Source organism: Denticeps clupeoides, chromosome 1 (genome assembly GCF_900700375.1).
Source record: "Denticeps clupeoides chromosome 1, fDenClu1.1, whole genome shotgun sequence".
Lineage (NCBI taxonomy): Eukaryota > Metazoa > Chordata > Actinopteri > Clupeiformes > Denticipitidae > Denticeps > Denticeps clupeoides.
The window spans coordinates 27,516,276-27,542,657 of NC_041707.1; the positions used below are offsets into that span (position 1 = coordinate 27,516,276).

Consider the following 26,382-nt stretch of genomic DNA (forward strand, 5'->3'; position numbering starts at 1 on the left):
GTGCCAAGGGGGGGGCATTTTCAGACCATCCGGCTATCCCCTTCTGCGTCTGTTGGGACAAGCAGGCTCTCTTCCTGCCTGTCCCAGCTGGATCCTCATGCCTACTAGGGGACTCTATGGCGCTCCACCCCTCTGGAGGCGGACACAGGCCCATGCCTGGCCCGCCCTCCTCACCGGCTACCGGAGGACCCAGCTCCGTCGCTTCCCCACCTAAACTCCCCTAAGGAGGAGCCCCCAACCCAAACTGCACCCCCCCAAAAAATGATTTGGGGGAGCACCCCCCCCGGCTGGACTTAGGGGTACCATGGGGCTCGTCCACCTCGTCTTGGACCAGCACATTCGGGTCAGGAACCTCCTCCCTGGGGTTTGGCTCTGCGGCTGGGTCGCCATCTGGTGGACACAAAGAGGGGAAGTGGGGGCGACATACAGACACAATTGCCATGCACACACACACAGACAGAGACAAACAGAAGAGAGGGTCGTCTGGCTCCCTCTCTGGGGGGCACAGCCAGGATCTTTGGAGGCGCAACCTTCTATCTTGAAAAACAAACCGCATTTAAAGAAGCATTTAAAATTAAATAGAGAAATAGATTAAGATTAAATAACTCCAGTATTTAACTTATTTGAAGGGTCCCGGGACCATTGGGCTGCCCCACACGGGGCTGGGCAGGTCGTTGGAGATGGTGGTGGGTGTGTGGTGTGGAGGGGGGTGGACGTCTTCTCCAGCAGGCGTGGGCACTGGTGCTGCGCTGCCATTCTGCTGGGGAATGTCTGGGCAGAGGGAAGGCGGGTCGGTGACCGGAGCTGGCGAGGTGGATTCCCTACGAGGCAGTCCCGGCAGCGCAGTTGCTGGCTGGCGACCTCCTGTCGCCCTCTTCCACCAGCTTTTCTCACACTGCTGGGAGGGACTTGGGTCTCCAAAGACTTTGTGACGATCCTGGATGGGTGCGATGGGCGGAGACATCCCGGGACCGACCGTCCAAACGCAGTCATCCTGGTCGTCGTCCGTGTCAACCTCGTACCTCTGGAAGTCACGGGAGTCTTCATGGACTCCGCGACGATCTCGGATGCGCGCGGAGGTGAGCTGGCTCCAGCCCGAATGGCCAGAGTACTGTCCATGGGAGCTGATCGCGCCATGGGTCCAGGATGTCCGCAGGGTGGACGACCCTCAGAGTCACCGGTGGGGGGACACGGAAGACGAAAGCGCCGATGACATGGACTTTTGGTGGGCGGTCGTTGGTGGGATGGCTCTGCCCAGCGCGCGCATCCGAGATCGTCGCGGCGTCCATGAAGACTCCCGTGACTTCCGGGGGTACGAGGTTGACACAGACGACGACCAGGATGACTGCGTGGTCTGAAAGTTCCTGGATCAAGGTAAGGACTCTAGGGTTCACATGAAGATGAGATGTGCTTTTCTTCTCCACTTTAGTGCCCTTTTCTGGGTTGATGGAGAAAAAACACCTTTGGAAAAAGGTGAAAACACAGACAACAGCATTAAATAAATAAAAGTTTTATTAACAACAAAAAACATAACATTTTGGTATTATTTAACCATTACTGTAAAATCACAAACAGTAAATAAAGTAGCATGACATGTCCTGTAACCCTAAATCAACAGTTATTTTATATCTGTTCCAATTTAATAACGTTAATTAGTTGGATAAAGTCAATTCAAATACACACCTCTGCTTGATGCAAGCTCTGATGGGTAATGTATGTTAAAGCAATAATAGCTTCCAAAAATCATGCACAAGGCAGAAATGAAGAAGGGGATTGTCAGGATTGACTGCAGCTGGGCTCAACACCGGTGGCCAATCCTGATGCCACATAAATGGCAGAGACTTCTGCCCCTTTGAAATCTCCGGCATTTTCGTGAACTCGCTCATGAACTTGACCTCCGTTAGTGTATGTGTTTATGTTATGAGTTCTGGCAATCGCCACACGCCTGCGGGTTAGTTTATGTTCTTTATTTAAGTTAAATCCTTTTTGGACACCGCACCATTGTTTCTTTGTATTCATTGTTTATTTAATAATAAAAAACCCTTCCCAACATGTCACACCTCTGCGCTTCCTTCCCCCGTAAGTCCGTAGACAAGACAGAATGCCGGAGATCCACCCAAAAGTGCGACGAGCACGGACGCCGGGGGAGATGCACGCCACCCGTTCTGGTCCAGTGCTTTCTCCCCGACGAGCAATGGCGTGCGGCGCCGCGTGATGACGTCACCCCCGGGAGAATCCGCGAAACCCGGAAGCGACAACGTCGGCGGGTGAGGGGGCGGAGCAAAGACGACGGCATGGGCAGCAGTGAGGAAGTGACGTGGGCAGCGAGCGCAGAGGACGCGAACCCCACGATCTTTGCCATGTCGAGCCAGCAACTCTGCGCTCTGCTGGCCAGGCTCCCCATGTACTGGGACGACACGGACGACGACGACGAGACAGTAGCAGTAGACAGTAGACAGTGGCAGTAGCCTAGTGGGTAACACACTCACATATGAACCAGAAGACCCGGGTTCGAATCCCACTAACCACCACTGTGTCCCTGAGCAAGACACTTAACCCTAAATTGCTCCAGGGAGACTGTCCCTGTAATACTGATTGTAAGTCGCTCTGGATAAGGGCGTCTGATAAATGCTGTAAATGTAAATGTAATGTAAATGACGAGAGCACGGGAGACGCGAGTTGGGCCACAATCGTCGCGAGGTCCGTGGGGATCCACGTCACTTCCAGGGGTGTAAGCGGAGACAACGGCGGCATTCCTCCAGCGAGGAGATGGCAGGCTCCAGCCCGAATGGCCAGAGTACTGCCCATGGGAGATGATCGCGCCATGGGTCCAGGATGTCCACAGGGTGGACGACCCTCGGAGTCACCGGTGGGAGGACACGGATGACGAAAGCGATGATGACGTGGATTTTCGGTGGGCGGTCGTTGCCGGGATGGCTCCGCCCAGCGTGCGCGTCCGAGATCGTCGCGGCATCCGTGAAGACTCCCGTGACTTCGGGGGGTACGAGGTTGACACGGACGACGATGGGCTCCGCCCATCGCGCCCGTCCAGGATCGTCACAAGGTCCGTCGAGACCCACGTCCCTCCCAGCAGTGTCAGGAAAGCTGGTGAAAGAGGGTGACAGGCAACTGCACTGCCGGGACTGCCTCACAGGGAATCCTCCATTCCTGCTCCAGTCGCCGACCCGCCTTCCCTCTGCCCGGACGTTCCACAGCAAAATGGAAGCGCAGCACCAGCGCCCACACCTGCTGGAGAAGACGTCCACCCCCCTCCACACCACACACCTACCACCATCTCCACCCACGAGCCCAGCCCCGTGTGGGACAGCCCAATGGTCCCAGGACCCTTCAGTGGGGCAGCAGACACTGATGAGACCACCACCATCCTCGCGTGTCTGCTTGGGTCAGCATGGGGCTGGAGTGCAGCCCTCTGGCAGCAGGGAGAAACAGACAGGAGTATTCGGGACTTCCAGCAGAGACTGAGGGCGGAGTTTGATCGGCCAGAGCCTGAGCCAGGGATCGAACTCTGCCCCTCCACCACATTCAGCACCAGTCAGGATCCGGGGCAAGAAGACCCAGCACTGGCGGGTGAAGAGAAGGTCGCACCTCTCGAGATCCTGGCTGTGCCCCCTGAGGAGGTCCCAGAGACCCTGGAGAGGGAGTCAGATGACCCTCACTTCTGTCTGTCTTTGTCTTTGTGTGTGTGCGTGGCATTAGTGTCCTTGGCTCAACACCGGTGGCCAATGTCGCCCCCAGGAGTTCCCAACCTGACTGCACCGGTCCAAGGCGAGGTGGACAAGCCCCAAGGTACCCCTAAGTCCAGCCGGGGAAGGTGCTCCCCCAAAGATTTTTTTGGGGGGGTGCAGTTTAGGTTGGGGGCTCCTCCTGAGGGGAGGGTAGGTGGGGAAGCGATGGAGCTGGGTCCTCCGGTAGCCAGTCAGGAGGGCGGGCCAGGCATGGGCCTGTGTCCGCCTCCAGAGGGGTGGAGTGCCATAGAACCCCCTGGAAGGCATGAGGACCCAGCTGGGACAGTCAGGAAGAAGGCCTGCTTGTCCCAACGGACGCAGAAGGGGCTAGCCGGATGGTCTGGCAATGCCCCCACCTTGGCACCAGGGCCGTGCAGCGAGAGGGGCTGCATGGTCCCAGAAGGCACCAGCCTGGGGTGCCTGGAACGGTCGCCGGAGGCTCCGGGGCCACTTCCCTGCACGGTGCAGGGAAAGACGTAAGACGTGTCAGAGGGGATGTGCGGAGATAGGGCCCGCACGTACCCGGATGGATCGGCCCTGAATTTTCTGTGGGACCATGCTGGCGAGCCAGGCCGAGGGTCCGGGGCCGCCACGCCTGACCACGCCGGGGAGCCAGGCCGAGGGTCCGGGGCCGCCATGCCTGACCACGCCGGGGAGCCAGGCCGAGGGTCCGGGGCCGCCACGCCTGACCACGGCGGGAAGCCAGGCCGAGGGTCCGGACTTCCGCCCACTCGAAATCTCTGGCATTTTCGTGAACTCGCTCGTGAACTTGACCTCCGTTAGTGTATGTGTTTATGTTATGAGTTCTGGCAATCACCACACGCCTGCGGGTTAGTTTATGTTCTTTATTTAAGTTAAATCCTTTTTGGCCACCGCGCCATTGTTTCTTTGTGTTTATTGTTTATTTAATAATAAAAACCCCTTCCCAACATGTCACACCTCTGCGCTTCCTTCCCCCGTAAGTCATGACAGGGATGCTGTAGTGTATGATATTTAAAAAAACAGAGAATGAGGATAAAGATTTGTTGGTCTGATGAAATAAATTAAACTCTTTGGGCATTTTACATGGGAAACATTGTATTTATTTAACTGAATCCTTAACACAATCACATATTTTAGCAATAGCATCATCAGTTAGACCCATGTCATTTTTTTAAAGTGACCGTAGTTTGCATAAAGTGTAATCCTGTCCCAACTCATGCACATTTTGCATCTCTTCCACAACTGTCTGTATTGTTGAAGCTGGAAGAAGAAGCTGCCCTTGTAACAACTGCAGCAATAGCAGGAGGTGCAGGTGTGTTATGTACATGATAGAAATTAGCTTTACAACCTGCAAGTACAAAATGTCCGCTTGCAGTCAGCGCCAACACATTTGAAAAAACAATGAGGTTCATTTTTATGAACTCTACAATGTAAAACACAACCCTTCAAACTCTCTATTGGTTTGCTGTAAAAACGGCAGGTTATCATATCTGTCAGACTAACAACCTGTCTATTATTATGCCATATTATTAAAGTTTGTAACCTCTGCCAAAATGCAATAAAAACCACTACTTCAAAATATGGAGTTAACTAAAAAATTAACTGGAATATTTTAGTCTCAAACTAATTAGACAGGCCCGGTGAGATAAGCTTGTATTTTACACACAATCGGTCATATACTTCAAATTCACAGGAAAAAAAGACATCTCCACTCGTTGCAACTTCGCATCGCTGGCTGCTCTCACGATAATTGCGTTGTCCAATCAGAGAACAGATAGAAACCTGCAGCTTGGTAACTTCACAACACAGAGCTCACCTGGTTTGAAATTCAAACATATACGTTCAAACATATAAATTCACACTTTTACATTTAAATTGGCATTAAAGCCTTAATATTATACAATGACATTACCAACGATTTTATAATTCATAATAACAAAAAAATAAACTGATAAACAGGTATACGCTGTCAGTAATTGCAAGTATTAAAATGATAGCCTCTTCTTACTTTTAAGACAACTATCTTTTTAAAGTTAAGCGCTTTGTCCACTTGTCTCTGTTAAAAGAATATCCCCCAAGACTCATTTACTGCTTCCAATACACCTCACAACACATTATGACGCGCACAAAAGTTTGGTCATAATTAGGTGTTTAGTTTATTGTATTTTATCCCAGATCCAGGAACACACTCAGGGAAGAATTTGGTCTTACCACCAGGGGGAGCTATCACTGGAAGGGGGAATTGGTGTTAATGCCTGCACGAGCGAACGACACTAATGATTCTTGTCTGTGTTTTATCTCTCAAATACAGGTTAGTATAGTGCACCACTATTTCTAAATACACCCACTGGGTATAATAGAGAAATTACTCATAAGAGCTGTCGGAAAATGCGAGTTAGTAAAAGTGTGAGACACATGTAGTTCAGTGAAATGGTGGCCGTGCCATGCGCATTTCTTTGTTCATGTTACTACTGCCAGATAGATCGAGTGTATTATTTATATGTATGTGTACACATGTTAAGACCACTGATGTGCTGTGGGATGGGAAAATACTGGAAAGATTCTGTTCAAGGTGTTTCTGAAAGTAGTTATTTCATTTATTTTAAGTAAAACTGTTTTGTACTATTATGAAAATGGTTGTTCGATGTGTTGAAACCACAGGTATGTTGGTTGATTCTGTAAAGGGGATAGCAGATATTGAATGAATGTAATATTCGAATAATATGTATTTCTGTTGAGATTAACCTGTGAGAAGACTGATAATGTAATGTAATTCAGGAAATGAGAATATGTAAATTGTTTGTAAAGTTGAGTGTAAAATGTTTTTTCTTTAGATAAAGAAATGCCTGCACGAGCGAACAACACTAATGATTCCTGCCTGTGTTTTCTCTGTTAAATACAAAAACCGCAGACACAATTACACTTTTTAAAATCTGTCACAGTCCCGGGGCGCTGGAATCTGTAACAACATTATGGTCTCAAAATAATTTGTGTTATTCAGTTTGAATGTTATAGCTGATTCGTGTGTGTATATTTTACATACAATCTTGCTTGTAAATTCTAACATATTTATTTGGGCCGTGAAACGTACAGAAACAACGACCTCTCTGCACAATATGACATATTGTTTGTTTTGGTAGGTCGTACGGCCCGCCCACAAATCGGGTTCAAAGTGTAAAAAGTACCGTTTACTATCGTGCTGGGAACACGTTTTTGGCTCCCTGTGACAGCTGTAAAAGCTAGAGACACGGGAGTTGAGTCGAGGCCGAAGGCCTCGCCGAGACACACAATCTGACATATTGGATGTGTTGCTACCACCAACAGTTGTCAGGAAACATGGGAAATATGGAAATATGACATATTGTTTGTTTTGGTAGGTCGTACGGCCCGCCCACAAATCGGGTTCAAGGTGTAAAAAGTACCGTTTACTATCGTGCTGGGAACACGTTTTTGGCTCCCTGTGACCAGCTGTAAAAGCTAGAGACACGGGAGTCGAGGCGAGGCCAAAGGCCTCGCCGAGACACACAATCTGACATATTGGATGTGTTGCTACCACCAACAGTTGTCAGGAAACATGGAAAATATGGAAAAAGGCAAAAAAGGCCATGTCTTGCATTTGTGGCTGCCATGCTAAGACCGTGAGACGCACAAAAAAAACGGAGAGGTCAGGCCGAAAAAATTTGGTTTCTTAAGATTTGCGATGAAACGCTTCACAGCACACACACAAGTTTCATATCAGGTCGTGCGGCTTTTCCTTCCGCACGGTTTGACATATGGCTTGCTTCGGTCGGATTTACGGTTTGCGCGCAATTCCCCAAAAAGCGTTTTCGGAACGCGTTTATTATCCTAGTCCAAAATTGGACTTTTTTGGACTTTGTGTCCAGATGGTTTGACATTCAAAAAAGTTTTTAATGGTGTCTCGTAGATCTCATCAAGACTAATGTTTTGACGCATGGTTTGTCTCTGTCTGATTTACGGATCATGCACAAATTTGAAAAAACAAAAAAGTGTCAATGGGCAAAAAAAAATTTATTTATTATTATTTCAGCCTTTTTTCGGCACTTAATGCGGGTCGTACCGAAGCACGCACACCGGCGTGCTACATATCAAAAATTAGTTCTTTATTGTGTGAGGTGTGCTATTACTTTTATAAGCGATCGGACTGGGCGTGGCCGAGCTATTAACGATCAAACGATCAATTTCCCATTGAAATGTATTGAATGCTAATTTTAGCACTAGTAGCATTGGTAAAATGGGGCCCCTTTTAAGTACTGCTACAGTGTCATTGCCAGCAAAGGGGGTCCTACAAGGGGTACTGATACAGCAGCAGCGCCAGCACTGTAATTCAATGGAATCTCAAACCAGCAGCTTCATTAGGATGACAATCCTACATTATTAAGACCGCCCGGTCCTTTGGCTGCTTTATTGGGGACACCCTGTCCTTCGGGCACTTCATTAGGGATGCCCTGTCCTTCAGGCACTTCATTAGGGACGCCCGGTCCTTCTGCCACTTTATTAGGGACGCCCTGTCCTACAGCCACTTTATTAAGGATGCCCTGTCCTACAGCCACTTTATTAGGGACGCCCTGTCCAACAACCACTTTATTAGGGACGCCCGGTCCTTCAACCACTTTAGTAGGGACGCCCGGTCCCTCAGTCACTTTAGTAGGGACGCCCTGTCCTACAGCAACTTTATTAGGGATGCCCTGTCCTACGGCCATTAACATGCTACGCCTTGAGCTAACATGCTAATTTTTTCAACATTGTCCAAACGTCACCAAATTTAACATGACGCATCTTGGCCACGCCCTGTTAGCATTTTTGATGTTAGCATTAGCATGCTAACATGCTAATTGTTAAACATGCTCCAAACATCACCAAATTTAACGTGATGCATATTGGACACGCCCTGTTAGCGTTTTTGATGTTAGCATGCTAGCATTAGCATGTTAACATGCTAATTTTTAAACATGCTCCAAACAACACCAAATTTAATGTGAAGCACCTTGGCCACGCCCTGTTAGCATTTTTTATGTTAAAAATTAAGGTGCTGACATGCTATTTTTTTAACATGTTCTATACGTCAACAAATTTCACGTCACTGCCTGCTCTATCGGATTTAATAACACCGCCTGATTTCACAGCTGAGACCAGCTCAGCAGGTTATGCCCACGCTCCTACGAAAAACGCCTGGACAGGCCCATCAAAATTTCCCCTGGAATTTTTGTTTCTAGTTTGTAAATTATTATACATTTTTCTTCTGTACAAAATACATTAGATCAACACTGTGATTATGTAATTTTACCTGTATTGTGTAGTTTTTTGTAGTACAATTTTCCATTGTTAAAATTACAGTCATCTAGACTTTCCACATAGAAATATAATTATATTAACATTTACTTACTGTAAAATAAACAGTTTTGTTTGGTTTAGTAGTTTAGTAAATATTAGTGTAAATAAAACACTACTTGATTGTTTTTCTATTTACATTTTTTTATGTCAGTATTTACAGCACTTTACTGTTAAATTCACAGCCATTTTTCATAGTATGTGTTCTGACCCAGTCGGGAAGGGGTTACTCATGGGCCAGAGATCGGTACCACATTGGACTGAAACCCTCTGCGCAGAACTACCACCACTCGTCCATTGTGAATACTGGTCATTTTTCATCTCAGCTTTTCATAATCTTATCTCACCTCATCTCATCTTCCATTCATATTCAAAAAGACTCAGTGTATATACTTCCTATCCTAGTGATATTGTCTACATGTGAATCGAATGAGAGACCTGCGTCAATGAGGACACCTAGATCCTTTACTTCTGTAATGTCAGTCATTTGATTAGAACTGATGACTGACACAGCATTTTCACTTTTTCTCAGTAAATTTCTGTCTTTTTTTTCTTTTATGGTAAACTAAAGCCGTCATGTAGGGTGTCCAAACATAACCGGATATTTTCTTTTTGAGACACTTCTTGCCTGATGATCTTCCGCCAAAGTCTCCAGAAGTGGTTGGCCTGAGTTTCAATGAGGTGTGTCATTCAGTTGCTGTAGATAAAAATCTTCTTGAAGTGTTTGTCAGGTTTGACAATGCTCAAATGCATAGCACAGACTCTCACATGAATAGCACGTGTCACCAGCAAGGATTTAACATTTATGCTTTAAATATTACTGTCTTTATTCCATATTCAGCCAATCACAGTACAGTTTTGTGAACAATTCTTTTTATTGGTCAAAACAATTAATTTCTCTGAATCATTGATTTTTTTTTTCAATTCATTATTTATTTTAATAATTGTTACTTTAAAAATATACTAAAAATAATGGTGAATGTAACAACATTAAACTGGGGTGTTTTGCATAGCCATAATTATTTCGCCACCATTTTTCTGACATCAGTCACTTTTAGGTGAAATATGCCAACACGTCAGCGTTTTTAATTCCTGCGAAGGCTGAGGAAAGCTTGTCTCCCACCACCCATCCTCTCCACCATCTACAGAAGAACTCTATTGAGAACATTCTGACCAGCTCCATCACTGTCTGGTTTTCAGGCCACAAGACCCTTGAAGTCATTGGAGTTTCGCTTGCCCCATAATGGACGTTTACCACACGTTGCATCCAGAAAGCCACCAGCACTGTGACTCTTTTCACCCCTCAAATGCACTTGCTGGCAGATTGTGACAGCTTCCTAATATTGTAATATTAGTGCACTGTTCCATTTTGCTCAGTAAATATCGGTATTTGGCATTTGACCTTTCACTCATTTCACTGGTTTAGTCCTATCTGTCTTCTATGTTGTATTATTCGTAATGTTACTGTTGTACTGTCTGTATCCCATATTTGCACATTTCCACACACATGAGGTGAGGGCTGCTCAATGTCAGCAAAATTAAGAAGCTCGTTGTGGACTACACAAGACTGAGGAGGTCACACCCCCATCCACATGGAGGGACCTGAGGTGAAGGGAGTCAGCTGCTTCAGATTGCTTTTGGTGTGATCAGAAAAGCAGCAAGACAGCATCTCTTCTTCCTACTATGCCTGAGAAGGTTTGGCCTGCACCCCAGGATACTCCCAAACGTCTACCGGTGTACAATTGAGAGTATTCTGCGTGGCATATATATGTGTTTCTCAAGGCCACCACCATTGTGCCTGGATTTTGGACTTCCTGATTGAGAGACCTCAGTCTATCCAGATCGGGAACAGCATTTCCAGCACCACCACATTGAGCATTGATCTCGTCATTGCTGTTTGCTCAGTCCAAATGCTGTTCACCCTGCTGACCCACGACTGTCACACATCATCAAGTCCGCCAATGACAGGACCATGGAGGATCTCATCAGCAAGAATGATTAGTCAGCATACAGAGAGGTGGTGCAATGACTGTCAACAATCTATTTCTGAACGTGGACAGAACTAAGGAGATTATTGTTTACTTCAGAAGACAATGGGGGGGACCACTCTCAACTGAAAATCAGTATTTCTTCCGTATACCCAGAATCCCTTACAGCAACACCCACAACCTGGAACACACGCAAAACGTACACTGCCCATGTGCATATATAACATTTTCTCCCCCCCCAGGAGGAACACCAAGAACACAATATAACTAGGCGACCGGGGTCGACTACCCGGAATTCCAGCATAGCCGAGTGGGTGATTCTGCCATGTGACAGGTTATGCCCTAACTAAGTGGTGTGCTATTCAGTCACATAATCCTTGAGGTAAGCGGGTCTACAGCGGACACAACAACAACAACAACATTTATTTCTTATATAGCCCAAAATCACATACAGTATGTCTCAATGGGCTTTGACAGGCCCTACAGTTGACACCCCCCACACTTGACCCTTCTGCACACAAGGAAAAACTCCACACAAAAAAAAACTCTAGGAGAGAGAAAAAAAGAAAGGAAGAAACCTTGGGAAGGAGTGATACAGAGAGGGACCCCCTTCCAGGGTAGAGTGAGCTTGCAAATGGTGTCAGTGCAGGGTTGGGGATGATATAATAATAAGTCCTACAGTTGTAGGGTTGGAGAAGTCCAGGATGTAGTCAGTGTCATGGTCTAGATTACGTGTCCATAATGGTTCATTTGAAGATCCCTATAGCTGTTGTTGTAACGGTGGTGGTGGCTGTGGTGACCCTCTGGTTTGTTTCATGGTATGTCCTTGTTAAGCAGTTGTCAGGAACCAGCATTTATTTGCTCGTCTCTTCACTGGGGTCTGCCAGTAGTCTGGGTGCTTGATTCCGTGTCTCGGAGAAAAACAAACAGAAGCAGCGGCAGACGGTTGCACTGTACGACCTAACTAGGACAGCCTAACTAGAGTGAATTTAACTTTGTCTGTGTCTAACAGGGGGACTCTGTGATAAACTGGACTTTATAATTGACACTGCATCAAGATGAAGTGAAATGAGGGTCTAGGACTTTAGCAGAGAAAACAGATAGGTTTTGAGATTGGATTTAAACACTGAGACTGTGTCTGAGTCCCGGACACTGACAGGCAAGCTGTTCCACAACTGCGGAGCTCTATAGGGGAAGGATCTGCTCCCAGCTGTGACCTTCTGCACCTTTGGTACCAGTAGTGACCCCGCACCCATTGATCGAAGGGGGCGTGGCAGTTCGTAAAGAACCAAAAGTTTACTCAGGTACTGTGGGGCGAGACCATTTAGAGCTTTATAGGTTAAAAGTAGGATTTTGTAGTCAATCCTAAATTTGATGGGTAACCAGTGCAGTGATTGTAAGACTGGGGTGATGTGGTCAAATTTCCTGGTTCTGGTTAGTACTCTGGCTGCAGCATTCTGTACTAGCTGGAGTTTACTCATGCACCTACTAGAGCATCCAGACAATAATGCATTGCAGTAATCTAACCTTGATGTAATAAATGCATGGACCAACTTTTCTGCATCATTCATTGAAATGATATTTCTTATTTTCGCAATATTTCTAAGGTGAAAGAATGCTATCCTAGTGACATTATCTATGTTCAATACTCAATACTCGGTGAGATAGAAAGGCTATCCAGGGTTATTGTGTAGTCAGCCAGTTTATGCCTGGCTGCTTAAGGCCCAAGTACAAGCCCTTCTGTCTTGTCAGGGTTTAAATTGAGAAAGTTGGTGAGCATCCACTGTCTAATGTCCTTCAGACAATTCTCTATATTGTTCAGCTGCTGCCTCTTATCTGGCAATGCTGACAGATACAGCTGTGTGTCGTCAGCGTAGCAATGAAAGTTAATACCGTGTTTGCGGATGACGTCGCCGAAAGGTAACATGTATAGAGAAAAAAGTAACGTACCTAGGACAGAACCTTGTGGAACACCAAACTCTACTTTACTATGTGAAGACGAAACACCATTGATGTCCACAAACTGATATCGGTTAGTCAAATATGATCTGAACCATTCAAGGGCTGTTCCCTTAATCCCAATAACATTCTCTAACCTGGCAAGGAGAATAGCGTGATCAATAGTGTCAAACGCTGCACTCAGATCAAGCAGGACAAGCAGCGAGATGCATCCCTGATCAGAGGCCAACAGCAGGTCATTATCCACTTTAACCAGCGCTGTCTCAGTGCTATGATGGGGTCTAAATCCTGATTGATATACTTCATGGATATTGTTACAGTCTAGGTATGCGCTCAGCTGCTGGGCTACGACTTTTTCTAAGATTTTTTATATGAACGGAAGGTTGGATATCGGTCTATAATTTGAAAGCTGACTGCGATCAAGATCCGGCTTTTTAATCAGGGGTCTAATGACTGCTACCTTGAACGAACTTGGTACGTGGCCGGTGCTAAGCGACGAGTTAACAATTTTGAGGATAGAATTTATAATATTGGTTGCTATTTGCTTAAGGAACCTTGTTGAAATCGGATCCAAAGCGCAAGTACATTGATTTGACGACGAGATTAATTTGATTAATTCATGCTCTTTAATAGGGTTGAATCATTCTAATCGGTGGTCGTCTATTAGAAGATTATTTTCCATGGAAATATCGGCGGAGCTATTTGTTGTGCTTTTAATCTTCTCTCTATTCGCGACAATTTTAGTATTAAAGAAATTCATAAAATCATCGCTACTATGATGATATTGAGTGGTAGTATCCGTTTCTGTCTTATTCCTGGTTAGTTTGGCTATAGTTTTAAACAGGAAACAGATATGTTGATCGAGCCGTGCTAAGAGCCTTCTTATAGTTAAGTAGGCTCTCCTTCCAAGCTATTCGGAATATGTTTAATTTACTTTGACGCCATTTGCGTTCTAATTATACCAAGGAATTAAGTTTTTATCTCTTACTATCTTCCTTTTGAGGGGAGCGACTATATCTAACGTACTACGCAGTGTTAATTCTAGACATTTGGTCGCTTGGTCAAGTTCAGCGGGGTCTGACGGTGAGTTTATCAGCGTTGATAAATCTGGTAAGGTATTAATAAACCTCTGTGCCGTACTTGATGTAATTGTCCGTTTGTCTCTATAACAAGGGGGATTGAGTTTGTTGTGTCTGAGACATAATTTCAAAGCGATGAGGAAATGATCTGAGATCATTTCAGATTGCGGAAGAGTAACTATATCTTCTATATTTAAACCGAAAGTCAACACAAGATCGAGCGTGTGACCACCTTCGTGAGTAGGTCCTGTTATATGTTGGTTAACTCCAACTGAGTCTATAAAGACAGGAATGCTGTTCTTATTGAGCCTTCTAATTTATCACAGTGGATGTTAAAGTCGCCGACAATTAGGGCTTTATCCACAGATACAACTAAGTTGGAGACAAAATCTTTAAATTCACTAAGAAAATCAGAATAAGGTCCAGGGTGTCTATAAATAATAATCAATGGAATGAATTTAGGATTTTTATTTTGTGAGACTACATGAGTTATATTGGTATGTAGAATCTCAAAAGAGTTAAATCCTTGTCTGGGTTTATGAGTAATACCGAGGTTATCCTTATAAATTACTGCGACGCCACCTCCTCTTCCAGTTAAGCGAGGTTGGTGTACATAGCTGTATCCAGGAGGACTAGACTCGTTCAATGCTACAAATTCGTTTTGTTTTAACCAAGTTTCGGTCAGGCACAGTACATCGAACCCCTGATCTGTAATCATTTAATTGACAATGAGCGTTTTAGGTGTGAGAGATCTAACATTTAATAATCCTATTCTTATGTCAGGGGTGCTGGTGGTATGTTCAGAAGGAGTGATAGTAACGGGTAGTAAGTTGCTGAAACAGTGTCAGCATATTTATGAGTTTTATTATTAACATTTCTTGTGGAGTCTCTTGTTTTAATAGAGCGAGGTAAAGACACAGTGTCAATAGTATACACGCTGGGTGGCGACTCTACGCAAATGGCAGACACTCGGTTTTGGTCTCGGCTCTGGCGAGTCAGTTTTGTTTTTTGGTTCTAAGACTATGAGCCAATTTAGACAACTGAGTGGCACTCGCTCAGTTGGGGTGGATGCCGTCTCGCCCAAAAAGACCAGGCTTCCCCCTAAATATTGGCCAGTTATTAATAAAGCCCACTTTATTTTTTGGACACCACTCCGACAACCAGCAATTTATGTTGAGGAGCCTGCTACAGGTCTCGTCGCTACGCCGGAACTGCGGTAATGGGCCAGAGCAGGTTACTTTATCCGACATCGTTTTAGCCAGTTCAAGCATCTCTATAAAATTATCGTTAGTTATTTCCGACTGGCGTAGCCGGACGTCGTTAGCGCCGACGTGAATCGCTATGCTAGAGTACCTGCGGTTATTTTTTGCCAGCGCTTTTAAATTTGCGTGGATGACGGGCGCTCTGGCTCCAGGAAAACGGACAGGGCTTGGTGAAACTGCACTCCCCCGGCCTCCAGCCTCCACTGAACGTTCCCTGTATCACCGGGTAGGTCCTCCACTAGGTCCAAGTCATTAGCCATGGAGTAAGGGTCTACGGGGGTGGGCGGTGACACCTTCTTGTGCCGGCTCGCATGCCACTTCGTACCATCAGCCAGGCGGAAAGTGGCCAAGCCCAGCCACCCCGTAATCTGCACTGGCTCAGACCAAAAGGAAAGCTTGTTGTCCTGGTGAGGCCGACAAACCCTGACCCAATCATGGACTGCCAGACAGGAAGGTATCACCATCCGTCTGTGATCAAAAGACTGCTTCATCCGGTGCTGAGAAGTTGAAACCCTGTGGTGCAGGTCTGCTGCAGTAAGTGGAGCAGGCTGCGGCCGCAGCCAGTCTAATGGAAGCTGTAGCTCCCTACCCAGCATGAGGAGAGCTGGGGAGACGCCAGTGGTGGAATGGAGAGATGATCTGTAATGAAGCAGGGTGCGCTGCAGGGCTGAGGAAAAGGCTAAGCCATTGGCCAGGTGAGCCCGAACACCGTTCTTCAAGGTCTGGTTAAATCTTTCCACGCCACCGTTAGCCTCTAGGTGGTAGAAAGCAGTGAGTGTGTGTCAAATCCCTCTGTCCCCGAGGAATGTCTGAAAGTCCATGGAGGTGAACTGAGGCCCATTGTCTGTTGTAATGGTGTTGGGAAGGCCCCACCTTGAGAACAGACATTCAAGGAACTCCATTTTGAGTACAGGTCATAGGCAACCACTAGAAAGCGCTGATGATATGGAACCCCCTGGAATGTCCCACAGATATTCAGCTGAACGTGCTGCCATGGCCCGGCCGGCCACTGCACAAGTTGCAGTGGCGGAGGTGTGGGAGGGCCCGTCTTTCCACTGACGAGGCAGGCTGAGCAGTCCTTCACCGTAAATTCAATATCCCTGTTGATCCCAGGCCACCACACCCAGTCACGGCAGTGCTGCTTGACTTTTACGATGCCTAGGTGTCCCTCATGAGCCATGGCCAGGATGCGAGGTTGTAGGCTGCTGGGGATGACTGCCCGCAGTCCCCACACCACACAGACCTCATTCCAACAGGACTGCTCATCTTTAACCTGATGAAATGGCACCAGATCCTTGGGCACTGTGCGTGGCCACCCCTCTCGAATGCAAGTGCAAATCTGTGACAGCACTGAGTCTTGGGCTGAAGCCAGTTGGAGGTCCTGTAGAGACACAACCTCCCAGAGTGGCCCATGAAGCATGTGGAAAAGCTCTGGCTCAAGTGTATCCATGGCTGGGCCTGGAGAAGTCTCTGGTGTGGCCCTGGAAAGGAGGTCTGCCACAACATTGTCCCGGCCGGGAGTGAACAGCAGAGTGAAATTATATTGGAGGAGTCTCTTCAACCAGCGGTGGAGCCGAATCGGCCTGTGGCCCGTGCCTGAAGATGCGAGTAGGGTTGTTAGGGCCTGATGGTCTGTGTGGAGGGTGAAATGTCGGCCATACAAGTATATATGCCTCCCGCTCCCCAACTGAATACCCGGAATGCCAGCATAGCCATGTGGCTCCCCAACTGAATACTTCTTCTCAGCCAGAGTCAGAGACCAGGAGGCAAATGGGGCGCTCAGAACCATGTTGGCACTGAGAAAGGACAGCACCTAGCGCTACGCCAGAAGCATCACAGGTCAGAAAAGTGGGGCAAGACAGGTCAAAGTGAGCAAGCACCGGTGGTGAGGTAAGCTGGACCTTTAGCTGACGGATGGCTGAGGAGCAAGCTGAGGACCAGGACCAAGGTGCTCCGGTTTTCAGAAGTGCACGCAAAGGGGCTGTAGTGGCAGAGTATTGAGGAAGAAAACGCAATTAGTATGCAGTCATTCCCAGAAAGGATGCGAGCTGGGCTCGGCTGGAGGGCTCAGGGAGACGTAGAACAGCCTCCACGTTCGAATATAAAGGTGTGATACCCTCTCCAGACAGGCGAAAGCCCACAAAATCGACTGCTGGCACCGTGAAGACACATTTGTCCCCATTCAGCGTAAGATTGTGACCTGCCAGTATCTTGAGCACGCGGTCCAGGCGCTCATCATGTGATGCGAGGGTTGGACCATGCACCACAATGTCGCCCAGATATATCACCCCCGAAACTGCAGCAAAGATGGTGGACATGATATTCTGGAAGCAGCTAGGGGCAGATCTGAGGCTGAAAGGCATCCTAGTATAGCGGAAGACGCCCATGTGTGTGACAAAAGCGGTCAGGTTGCAGATGCAGCGGAACTTGGAGATAACCCTGTCGAAGGTCTACTTTGGACAAGACAGTAGAGCCATGGAATTTAGCGGCCAGTTCCTCCACAGCAGGCAAAAAAAACTGCTTGACAGTGGACAGGTTCAGCAAGGATAGTGAAGCCCCTGTATCCAGCAGCAGTGGCAGTGGAACACCATCCAGCCGCACCACACATGTTTTAAATGGGGGAGATGCTGCAGTAACAGAGTGAATAGTAGTAGTTGGCGCTGGAGAAGATGGCCTCTGAGGGCGGCTGGATGCGGCTGAACGGCAAACATGGGCAAAAGTCCTAGGTTTATTCATGGAGGATCTGCAGGCGGGTGGATGCTCCGCGGGGAGCGGCGTAATTTACGGGGAGGCCGTGGTCAGGTGTGTCGTCCGGGAGCGCAGGCGGCTGGACGGTAAACGTGGGCACCGCAGGCTGATGAGGGGGCACCGGCGCCAGGCTAATTCGGCTGCTGACTCCATCTGAAAAGCCAGTTCCACAGCTTTGGCAAGCATGAGGTCGTCCGAGGACATAATTAACTTTTTGCGGATTCTGGGATTGTTCGTATGCTCTGCCAATTGATCCCGAATAAACACGTCTTCCATTGTTCCAAACTTACAGAAACTCGCCAGCCCCCGCAGGTCCACCACATAATGATGAACCGACTCGGCCGGTTGCTGCCTCCTCTGGCGAAAAACTATGCAGCGCAAGATAACGTTCTGTGGGGCGGTGAAATGCGCAGCCAATTTTGCAACGCCGTCCGCGTACGTTACGTCGGCTCCCAGGGTCCTGAAGATCCACTGCCCTTCCGTGCCCAGGTTATGGAGCAGCAAGACTCGCAGACGCTGGTCTGGAGAATCCTCGAGGCCGATGGCCATGAGATAAGTCGAAAAGGATTCAAACCAGTGGTCCCAGGGCACCGGCGCTCGCCGGGCAAAGCCAGAAAAGGAGGTGGAGGAGGTAGAAAAAACTCTCGTCGCCATCCTCGTCGGCAAATGTTACGTTTGCTGTTAGTGAATAACCACGCAGACTCTCGACACGCTGTCTGCTTCTTTTCTCTTTATTTCCGTATACCCAGAATCCCTTACAGCAACACCCATAACCTGGAACACACGCAAAACCTACACTGCCCATTTGCATATGTAACAGACACATCCTCACTACCTCCGATAGAGGGACTATTGAGAGCATTCTGACCAGCTGCATCACTGTATGGTTTGGGAACTGGATTACATTGGACCACAGGACACTACAGCGGATAGTGAGGACAACTGAGAAAATCATTGGATTCTCTCTTAATGGACATTTACCAAACACACTGCATATGAAAAGCTACCAGCATTGTGAAGGACTACAAACCCCTCACATGCACTGCTCACCCTCCTAGCATACTTTTATCTGTTGTTGAACTGTTCAATTTTGCACAGCAGTATTTGCACAATTTTTACTTTGCACATTTATTATTTATTTCACTAGTTTGTCTCATTGTTGTCTACATGTTTTTGTTAAATGTTACTTTTGCACTGCCTGTGTCCGCTGTTTGAGTTTTATGTAGCCCAGTTTAGCAAGGAAGTTTAGTCAGTGACCATAGGGCTTGCATTTCTAAATAAATAACACAAATCAAGCGTTGATTGATATCACTGTTTAATTGATAAAAAAGGAATAATTTGTGTTAAGCAATATAAGCACATAAAAGAGCTAGATAAAATTATAAATAGGCATAATGACACTGGACTATTACAGGACATTCTTTGGACTGTCTTTTGGACTGCCTTTTCGATTTGTGTAATTACTGGTCTACTTTGCATTATGCTGAGTTGTGTGTGTTGTTTGCCTTTGCTTTTCATTGCCTTTCTTTTTGTGTTACAGAGCCTGCATTCTGTGTGATATCTTATTTGCCTATAACCTGGTGTTCTGCTGTTTTCGGGGGCATGTTTGATTTTTGTGTCATTAAATTTTCGTTTTTCTTGCAGCTGCACTTGCATGCCTTTTCCTCTGTGCAGTGTGGCAGTAACAAACCAAAGGATTAAACACAGTCTGGGATCTCTCAGTTATACTGATTAAATTTTGTGTTAAGCACATGAGCACAGAAAAGTAAGAAGTGTGAGATGTGATTACAAATGTATTTCTGTCCAGGACTTCTCTCATTCAGTTGAGATATTAAGCACTGTTCGTATGCTGAAAGATAGAAAATCATGGATTACAATGACATCTAAATAATTATATTTCAGAATTAAAGAATATTAAGATTTATTACCAGCCTCCTGTCTTCATGAGCTCAATTGCATCATTGACCTGCTCCAATGTCATACTATGAGTCACAAACTCATCTAACTTAATCTTGCCAGACATGTAGTCATGAACAAGGACTGGAACAAAGTCTTTACTCTTGTAGCCTACAATTCAGACAGGAGATAATAAAATATTACACTTTGTACAGGGCATCCAGAAAGTATTTACAGTGTTAAACTTTTCCCATATTTGTTATTTCCAATATCCAAAAATGAATTATATCCATGTTATACCTCAATATACCCCATAATGATACAGTTAAAAAGTTTAGTTCAGTCATTTGAAACCTTTGCAAATGAATCAAAAATAAAAAACAAACATACACTACTCACAATAAATTAGAGATATTGTTATTTACATGATTGCTTTTCCTATTTTCTCAGAATTTTTATGAAATAATTAAAAGTTCCCTTTTGGTATTAGAAACACCATTTTCGTTAGTTTAATATTTATTACCCCAAAAATTTAGACAATAACAGGTATAAATAACAAAAATTGACAATGTCAGTAGCGGGTGTTTCCACCAATGACAGCTTGATGTCGGCGATGTCTCATGCTCCTTACTAGCCTCATGATGTTGTTCTGATACAATTCGTTCCCCTCTTCCACAAGTGCTATACGCAGTTCTGCCAGGTCAAGTAGGGGTGGGATACGATAATTAAGTCTCTGCTTCAACTGGTCCCAGGCATGCTATATAGGGTTCAGGTCAGGGGACATTGATAACCATACTGTCACGACCAACACACCTCCAGACCAGCAGAGAGCGGCAGACCAGCCGGGGAGACAGTGACACGGAAGCGGAAGTGAGAGCGAGCAGCGGCAAGCATGAAAACCAGGTGACCCCGGGCAGACGCTGCACGCTCTTTGTTGAATTCATTCACAGACCATAACAACTGAAATGCTTCAGAAAGAATGCATTAACTGAATCCTAAACATGGCAGAGCATCTGACTCTACACAACACCCTTGGCCAGTCAGTGTTAAAGCTACGTATGTGCATGCATGTAGTAACAGTGGGGGTCATTGCACCTCTGCCTGTGAAAGTTTTATTTAAGGAGGCTTAACACACAGCATTCAAGCAAGACACATTCATGTCTTGCTTGTTCCAAGATTAATAAACTGTCAACATTTGAAAACCCATTTTAGGATCACGTGTTCTCTTAAGAAACATTGATTAATTTTGGGAACTCACCTTTGGTCACATATTAATATTATATTATTATTAATTGCTTCATAAAGCACAAAATGTTTAAGCTGATTCCTACATGCATGCACAGCATGTCAGCCCACACACATATGCTGCTTTTGTCAAGTAACCATCGAGAGAGTGAAATGGAAGCTGCATCCAATTTCATCCAATCAGCCACTACACTGCAGTATTAGGACCCTTGCACAAAACCACCATGGTTGATGCAACACTATGCACTGTTTATATTCACTGACCAAGACTTATTTTCTAGTCACTGGCAATGGAAGCCTTATCCAAGCCCATCTTCATCACCTCTGTGGATGGTCACAGATCATTCCCCTTACTCTTATCATCAATGAACACCTTGAGAAAATTTGTCACCTCTCTACTTTATCTGTTTCGTCCTGGGACATACCTGGTTGGTGAAAAATGATTCCCTCAGTTCTTGGTGGTTAGGTCATATTCTGCAATGGGGCCCTCATTGCCAGTATATCTGCCTAGCTCCACAGACCAAATCTGGCCCAGCACAGCAAAATGGCAGTATTCGGACCTCCACATTTACTGCAACAGCGAGCAGCAGCCATCTGCTTCCACTCACCTACACTGCTCATTTGGTCATTTGTCCTTTTTGCCTTACCTCTGAAGCCATTCAGCACTTCAAAACCCTCTGTCACAAGTTTACAGCTTCACCCATTCTGCACTTCACTGTATCATACAGGATCACTCAACGCATTAACTAATGACCTACAATGACATCTCCCTTCCTTCCAAGTCTTCCATGTCTCAAACTCAAACCTTTCATTACTTCACTGATGCTGCCCATTCAAAGATCACATGAACTAACCATTCACAGGCCACATGAGATTACTGCGGAAGTGCCAGAGAACCAGACTAGCTGGCGCCAGGCTAGGTTCTTTCCTTAGTCTGTCCTCAGAGAATGTTATATCAAAATGTGAATAACTATGCACACAGGACTCAGACGCAAATTACTCTTATCATTATTGATTCACCAGATTTTTGTTCATTTGACCATGCTGTGGTGAAACACTAAGTGCATCCTTCATCTCAGAATGTGTACAGTATGCTACTGAATATTTCTGAATTAAAAACAATACATTTTGGACTGCATGGTTGTTAAAGACTCCCTGCCCCAGCAACGGATGAAGCTGTGCCTGAAATAATTCAAGCCCTTCCCCAAACTTCTGATCATTGGTCCATGTCATTTCCCATGTTACTCCCATGTAGAACCGGAAAGCAACCTGGTGTGGAGTAATCATGCAGTAAAAATGGACTATATACAAATGCTTTTTATCACCTACACTCCATCTCAGAGTCAATGATCCCTGAGCAAGGGGCTACTCTCCATTCTTCACACGAGTTTTCCTTTTGTGAAAATTCAGAACCAACAGAACTGTTTACTTGGTCTGATACTATGGTATATTTTAAATCACATTGCATGTTTGTGGTCCGTTGCAGCAAGCACAGAGCATGAACCTCCACCCAAGTTCAGTCTAAACTTTATATGCCCTTTCAATCAGATAATATGCTCACATGCACACCTGTAGTAAACTCCCTAGAGTTTGAAGGCTGACCAGGTCTTGGGAGGTATGGGAAGAATTGAGATAAGGCTAGCAAGGCCCAGCCAAGGCCTAATAAATTGGTAGTGGGGTGGTATGCCCAACTTTAACAAGCTGGGTGCTCAATGCTTAATTATAAGAACTTTTTACTGGCCAGTCCTCAGCAGTCAGGAGCTGTGTTATGATAACAAATGTGCGACTACATTCATTGAGCTTGCACGCTTATACTTAGGTTTTTACTATGGGTCAAACTCTGTGTGTGTACGTAAAGGAACACAGAAAAAAATATGTTTGCTGGAGACTTATATAACATTGTAAGCATTATGCATTTATATTTTGAACACTTCTTTGCTCACTTCCTTTGCTTCCTTAACTGCTAGGCCACCACTGCCCCATAATTTAAACAAGCCCCTGACACATTGTGAATAGCCACAGCTGCAGAAAAACTTAGATAACACAATAAAACACATTATTGAAACAGGGCACACACACACACAAGACCTCAAAATTAGCATCAAAAATTGTGTTTTTTTTTAATGACGTGAAACATATAAGAACAAAAGCCTCGATGTTTGGGACACAGATCTGTCGACTGGCTGGCTGTGTCTTTTTTGAGTATTGCAATAAAGAAAACTGTCTACCATGGTTTACTGTTGCTTGAGTTTATTAATCAAATCTTCAGCAAACCCTCCACCACAATACAACAAAGATTGAAGTTTCAAGCAAACTCTTTACACTTTGTCATTGTGGTGTATTTTGTGTAAAATATTTCAGGAAAAAAATTATGTAATTCATTCTGGAATACAGCTGTAAAATAAAATGTGGAAAGCATTGTAAATTTCTCCTCCTTGAACCGTCACCTTATTGTGGTGGAGGAGTTTGAGAGCCCTAATGATCCTAGGAGCTATGTTGTCTGGGGCACTTGGTGCCCCTGGTAGGGTCTCCCATGACAAGTAAGTCTTGGGTAAAGGGTTAGACAAAGAACGGTTCAGAATACCTTTCATGGAAGGAAGAACAAAGAGTCAGTGTACCCAGCCCGGATGGTTAACGGGGTCCCACCCTGGAGCCAGGCCTTGGGTTGGGGCCCGTGAGCGAGCGCCTGGTGGCCATGCTTTCGCCCATGGGTCCTGGCAGGGCCCAGCCCAAACTGGATACATGGACTAATCCAGCTGTGGACCCACCACCCGCAGGAGGAACATGAAGGGTCCCGTGCAATGTGGATCGGGTGGCACACCGAGGCGAGAGAGGTGGCGATTCCATCCCCGGACAAGGAAACTGGTGAATGACCTGGAGCTTGTGGAAGAGGTTGAGCAGTACTGGATAGATATAGTCGGACTCACGTCGACACATTGCATTGGCTCTGGAACCCAAGTCCTTGAGAGAGGTTGGACAATCAGCCTGTTTGTTGGGGTTTACCCCGGGGGACGAGAGGGTAGCTTGCCTGTGCCTTTGGGTTGGGGAATGGGTCCTGACTGTTATTTGTGCTTATGTGCAAACAGCCCTTTTTGGAGTCCCTGGGACGAGTTCTCCAACTGGGGACTACATTGTCCTGCTGGAGGACTTCAACGCTCATGTGGGCAATGACAGCATGACCTGGAGGGGCGTGATTGAGAGGAACGGCCCGCCATATCTGAACTCGAGTGGTGTTTTGTTATTGGACTTCTGTGCAAGCCACAGTTTGGCAATAACAAACACCATGTTCGAACATAAGGATGCCCATTGGTACACTTGGTACCAGGGCAGCCTAGGTCACAGGTCAATGATTGACTTTGTAGTCGTATCATCTGACCTGCGACCATTTGTTTTGGGCACTCTGGTAAAAATAGGAGCAGAGCTGTCAACTGATCACAACTTGGTGTTGAGTTGGATCAGATGGCAGGGGAAGATGCCACGTAGGCCTGGCAAACCCAAACGTATAGTGAGGATCTGCTGGGAACGCCTGGCAGAAGAACTTGCCAAATTTCTACCTCAGGCATAGCTTTGACGGCGTCCTGAGAGCAGTGGACATTGAGTCCGAATGGACCTTGTTCCACTCTGCAATTGTTGAGTTGGGTTCCTCTGCAAGTGCTGTTGTTAGTTGTGTCACAAGGTGGCTGGTGCCAGTCGTGGCGGTAACCCCTATACCCACTGGTGGACACAGAAGTTGCTGAGGTTGTCAAACAGCCACACAGCGGCAGAGCCCCGGGGGTGGATGAGATTTGTCCTGAGTATACCATGGCTATGGATATTGTAGGGCTGTCATGGTTGGCACGTCTCTGCGACATTGTGGAGTGGCAGATTGGGGTGATGGTCCCTATTTTTAAGAAGGGGGACCAGAAGGAGTGTTCCAACTATAGGCGGATCACACTCCTCAGCCTCCCTGGAAAGGTCTACTCCAAGGAACTGGAGAGGAGGGTCCCATCAATAGTTGAATCTCAGATTGAGGAGGAGCAATGTGGTTTTCGTCCTGGCCATGGAACTGTGGACCAGCTCTTTACCCTTGCTAGGGAGATGGAAGGAGCATGAGAGTTTGCCCAACCAATCCACATGTGTTTGGTGGATTTGGAGAAGTCTTATGGGGGGGTGCTCCAGGAGTATGGGGTGGATGGCCTTTTGTTAAGGGCCATTCAGTCCATGTACCAGAGGAGGTTTGGTCTGCATAGCTGGCAGTATGTCGGACCTGTTCCCGGTGAGGGTTGGACTCCGCCAGGGATGCCCTTTGTCACCAGTTCTGTTTATAACTTATATGGACAGAAATTTTAGGCGCCCTGAGAGTGGCAGGAGAATCTCATCTCTTTTTTTTGCAGATGATGTGGTCCTCCGAGCTTCATCAAGCTCTGCCCTTCAGCTCTTGCTGGGTAGGTTCATAGCCGAGTGTGAAGCAGCTGGGATGATCACCTCCAAATCTGACACCATGGTTCTCGACCGGAAAAGGGTGGCTTGCCAACACTGGGTGAGGAGAAAGGTCCTGCTTCAAGTGGAGGAGTTTAAGTATCTCCGGGTCTTGTTCATGAGTGAGGGAAGAAGTGAGCAGGAGATCAACAGGCAGATTGGGGCAGTGTCTGCAGTGATGCGGACGCTGAACTGATCTGTTTTGGTGATGAGGGAGCTGAGCCAGAAAGCAAGACTCTTGATTTACCAGCCAATCTACGTCCCAATCCTCACCTATAGTCATGAGCTTTGGGTAATGACCGAAACAATAAGATTGTGGATACAAGCGGCCGAAATGAGTTTCTGCCGTAGGGTGGCCGGGTGCAGCCTTATAGATAGGGTGAGGAGCTTGGACATTCGGGAGGGACATTCGAGAGTAGAACCGCTGCTCCTCCACATAGAGAGGAGCCAGTTGAGGTGGTTCGGGCATCTGATCAGGATGCCTCCTGGACGCCTCCCTGGGGAGGTGTTTCAGGCATGTCCTGCCGGCAGGAGGCCCCCGGGTCGACCCAGGATACGGTGGAGAAATTATATCTCCAGTCCTGCCAGAGGAGCTGATGGAGGTGGCATGGGAGAGGTCTGTCTGGGATTCTCTACTTTGGATGCTGCCCCTGCGACCCGGTGCCCGGAT

The 26,382-nt window shown here is 46.5% G+C and overlaps 1 protein-coding gene across 6 annotated transcripts in view; it reads right to left on the reverse strand.

Moving 5' to 3' along the window:
* Positions 1–396: 396 nt before the first annotated feature.
* Positions 397–26,382, reverse strand: part of LOC114763530 (alcohol dehydrogenase 1-like) — a 33,757-nt gene continuing 7,771 nt past the window's right edge. For 2 of the 6 annotated variants that reach the window (XM_028953447.1, XM_028953315.1), the window contains 2 exons: positions 20,042–20,180; positions 19,412–19,962 (listed from right to left, as the gene is read on the reverse strand). In XM_028953447.1, the coding sequence (XP_028809280.1) occupies positions 19,929–19,962; positions 20,042–20,180 (173 nt within the window). In that variant the 3' untranslated portion in view covers positions 19,412–19,928. Of the gene's footprint in view, positions 1,462–19,411; positions 19,963–20,037; positions 26,363–26,382 lie in introns of those variants that run through there. The other 4 variants (XM_028953653.1, XM_028953576.1, XM_028953382.1 and 1 more) reach the window with 4 other exon arrangements.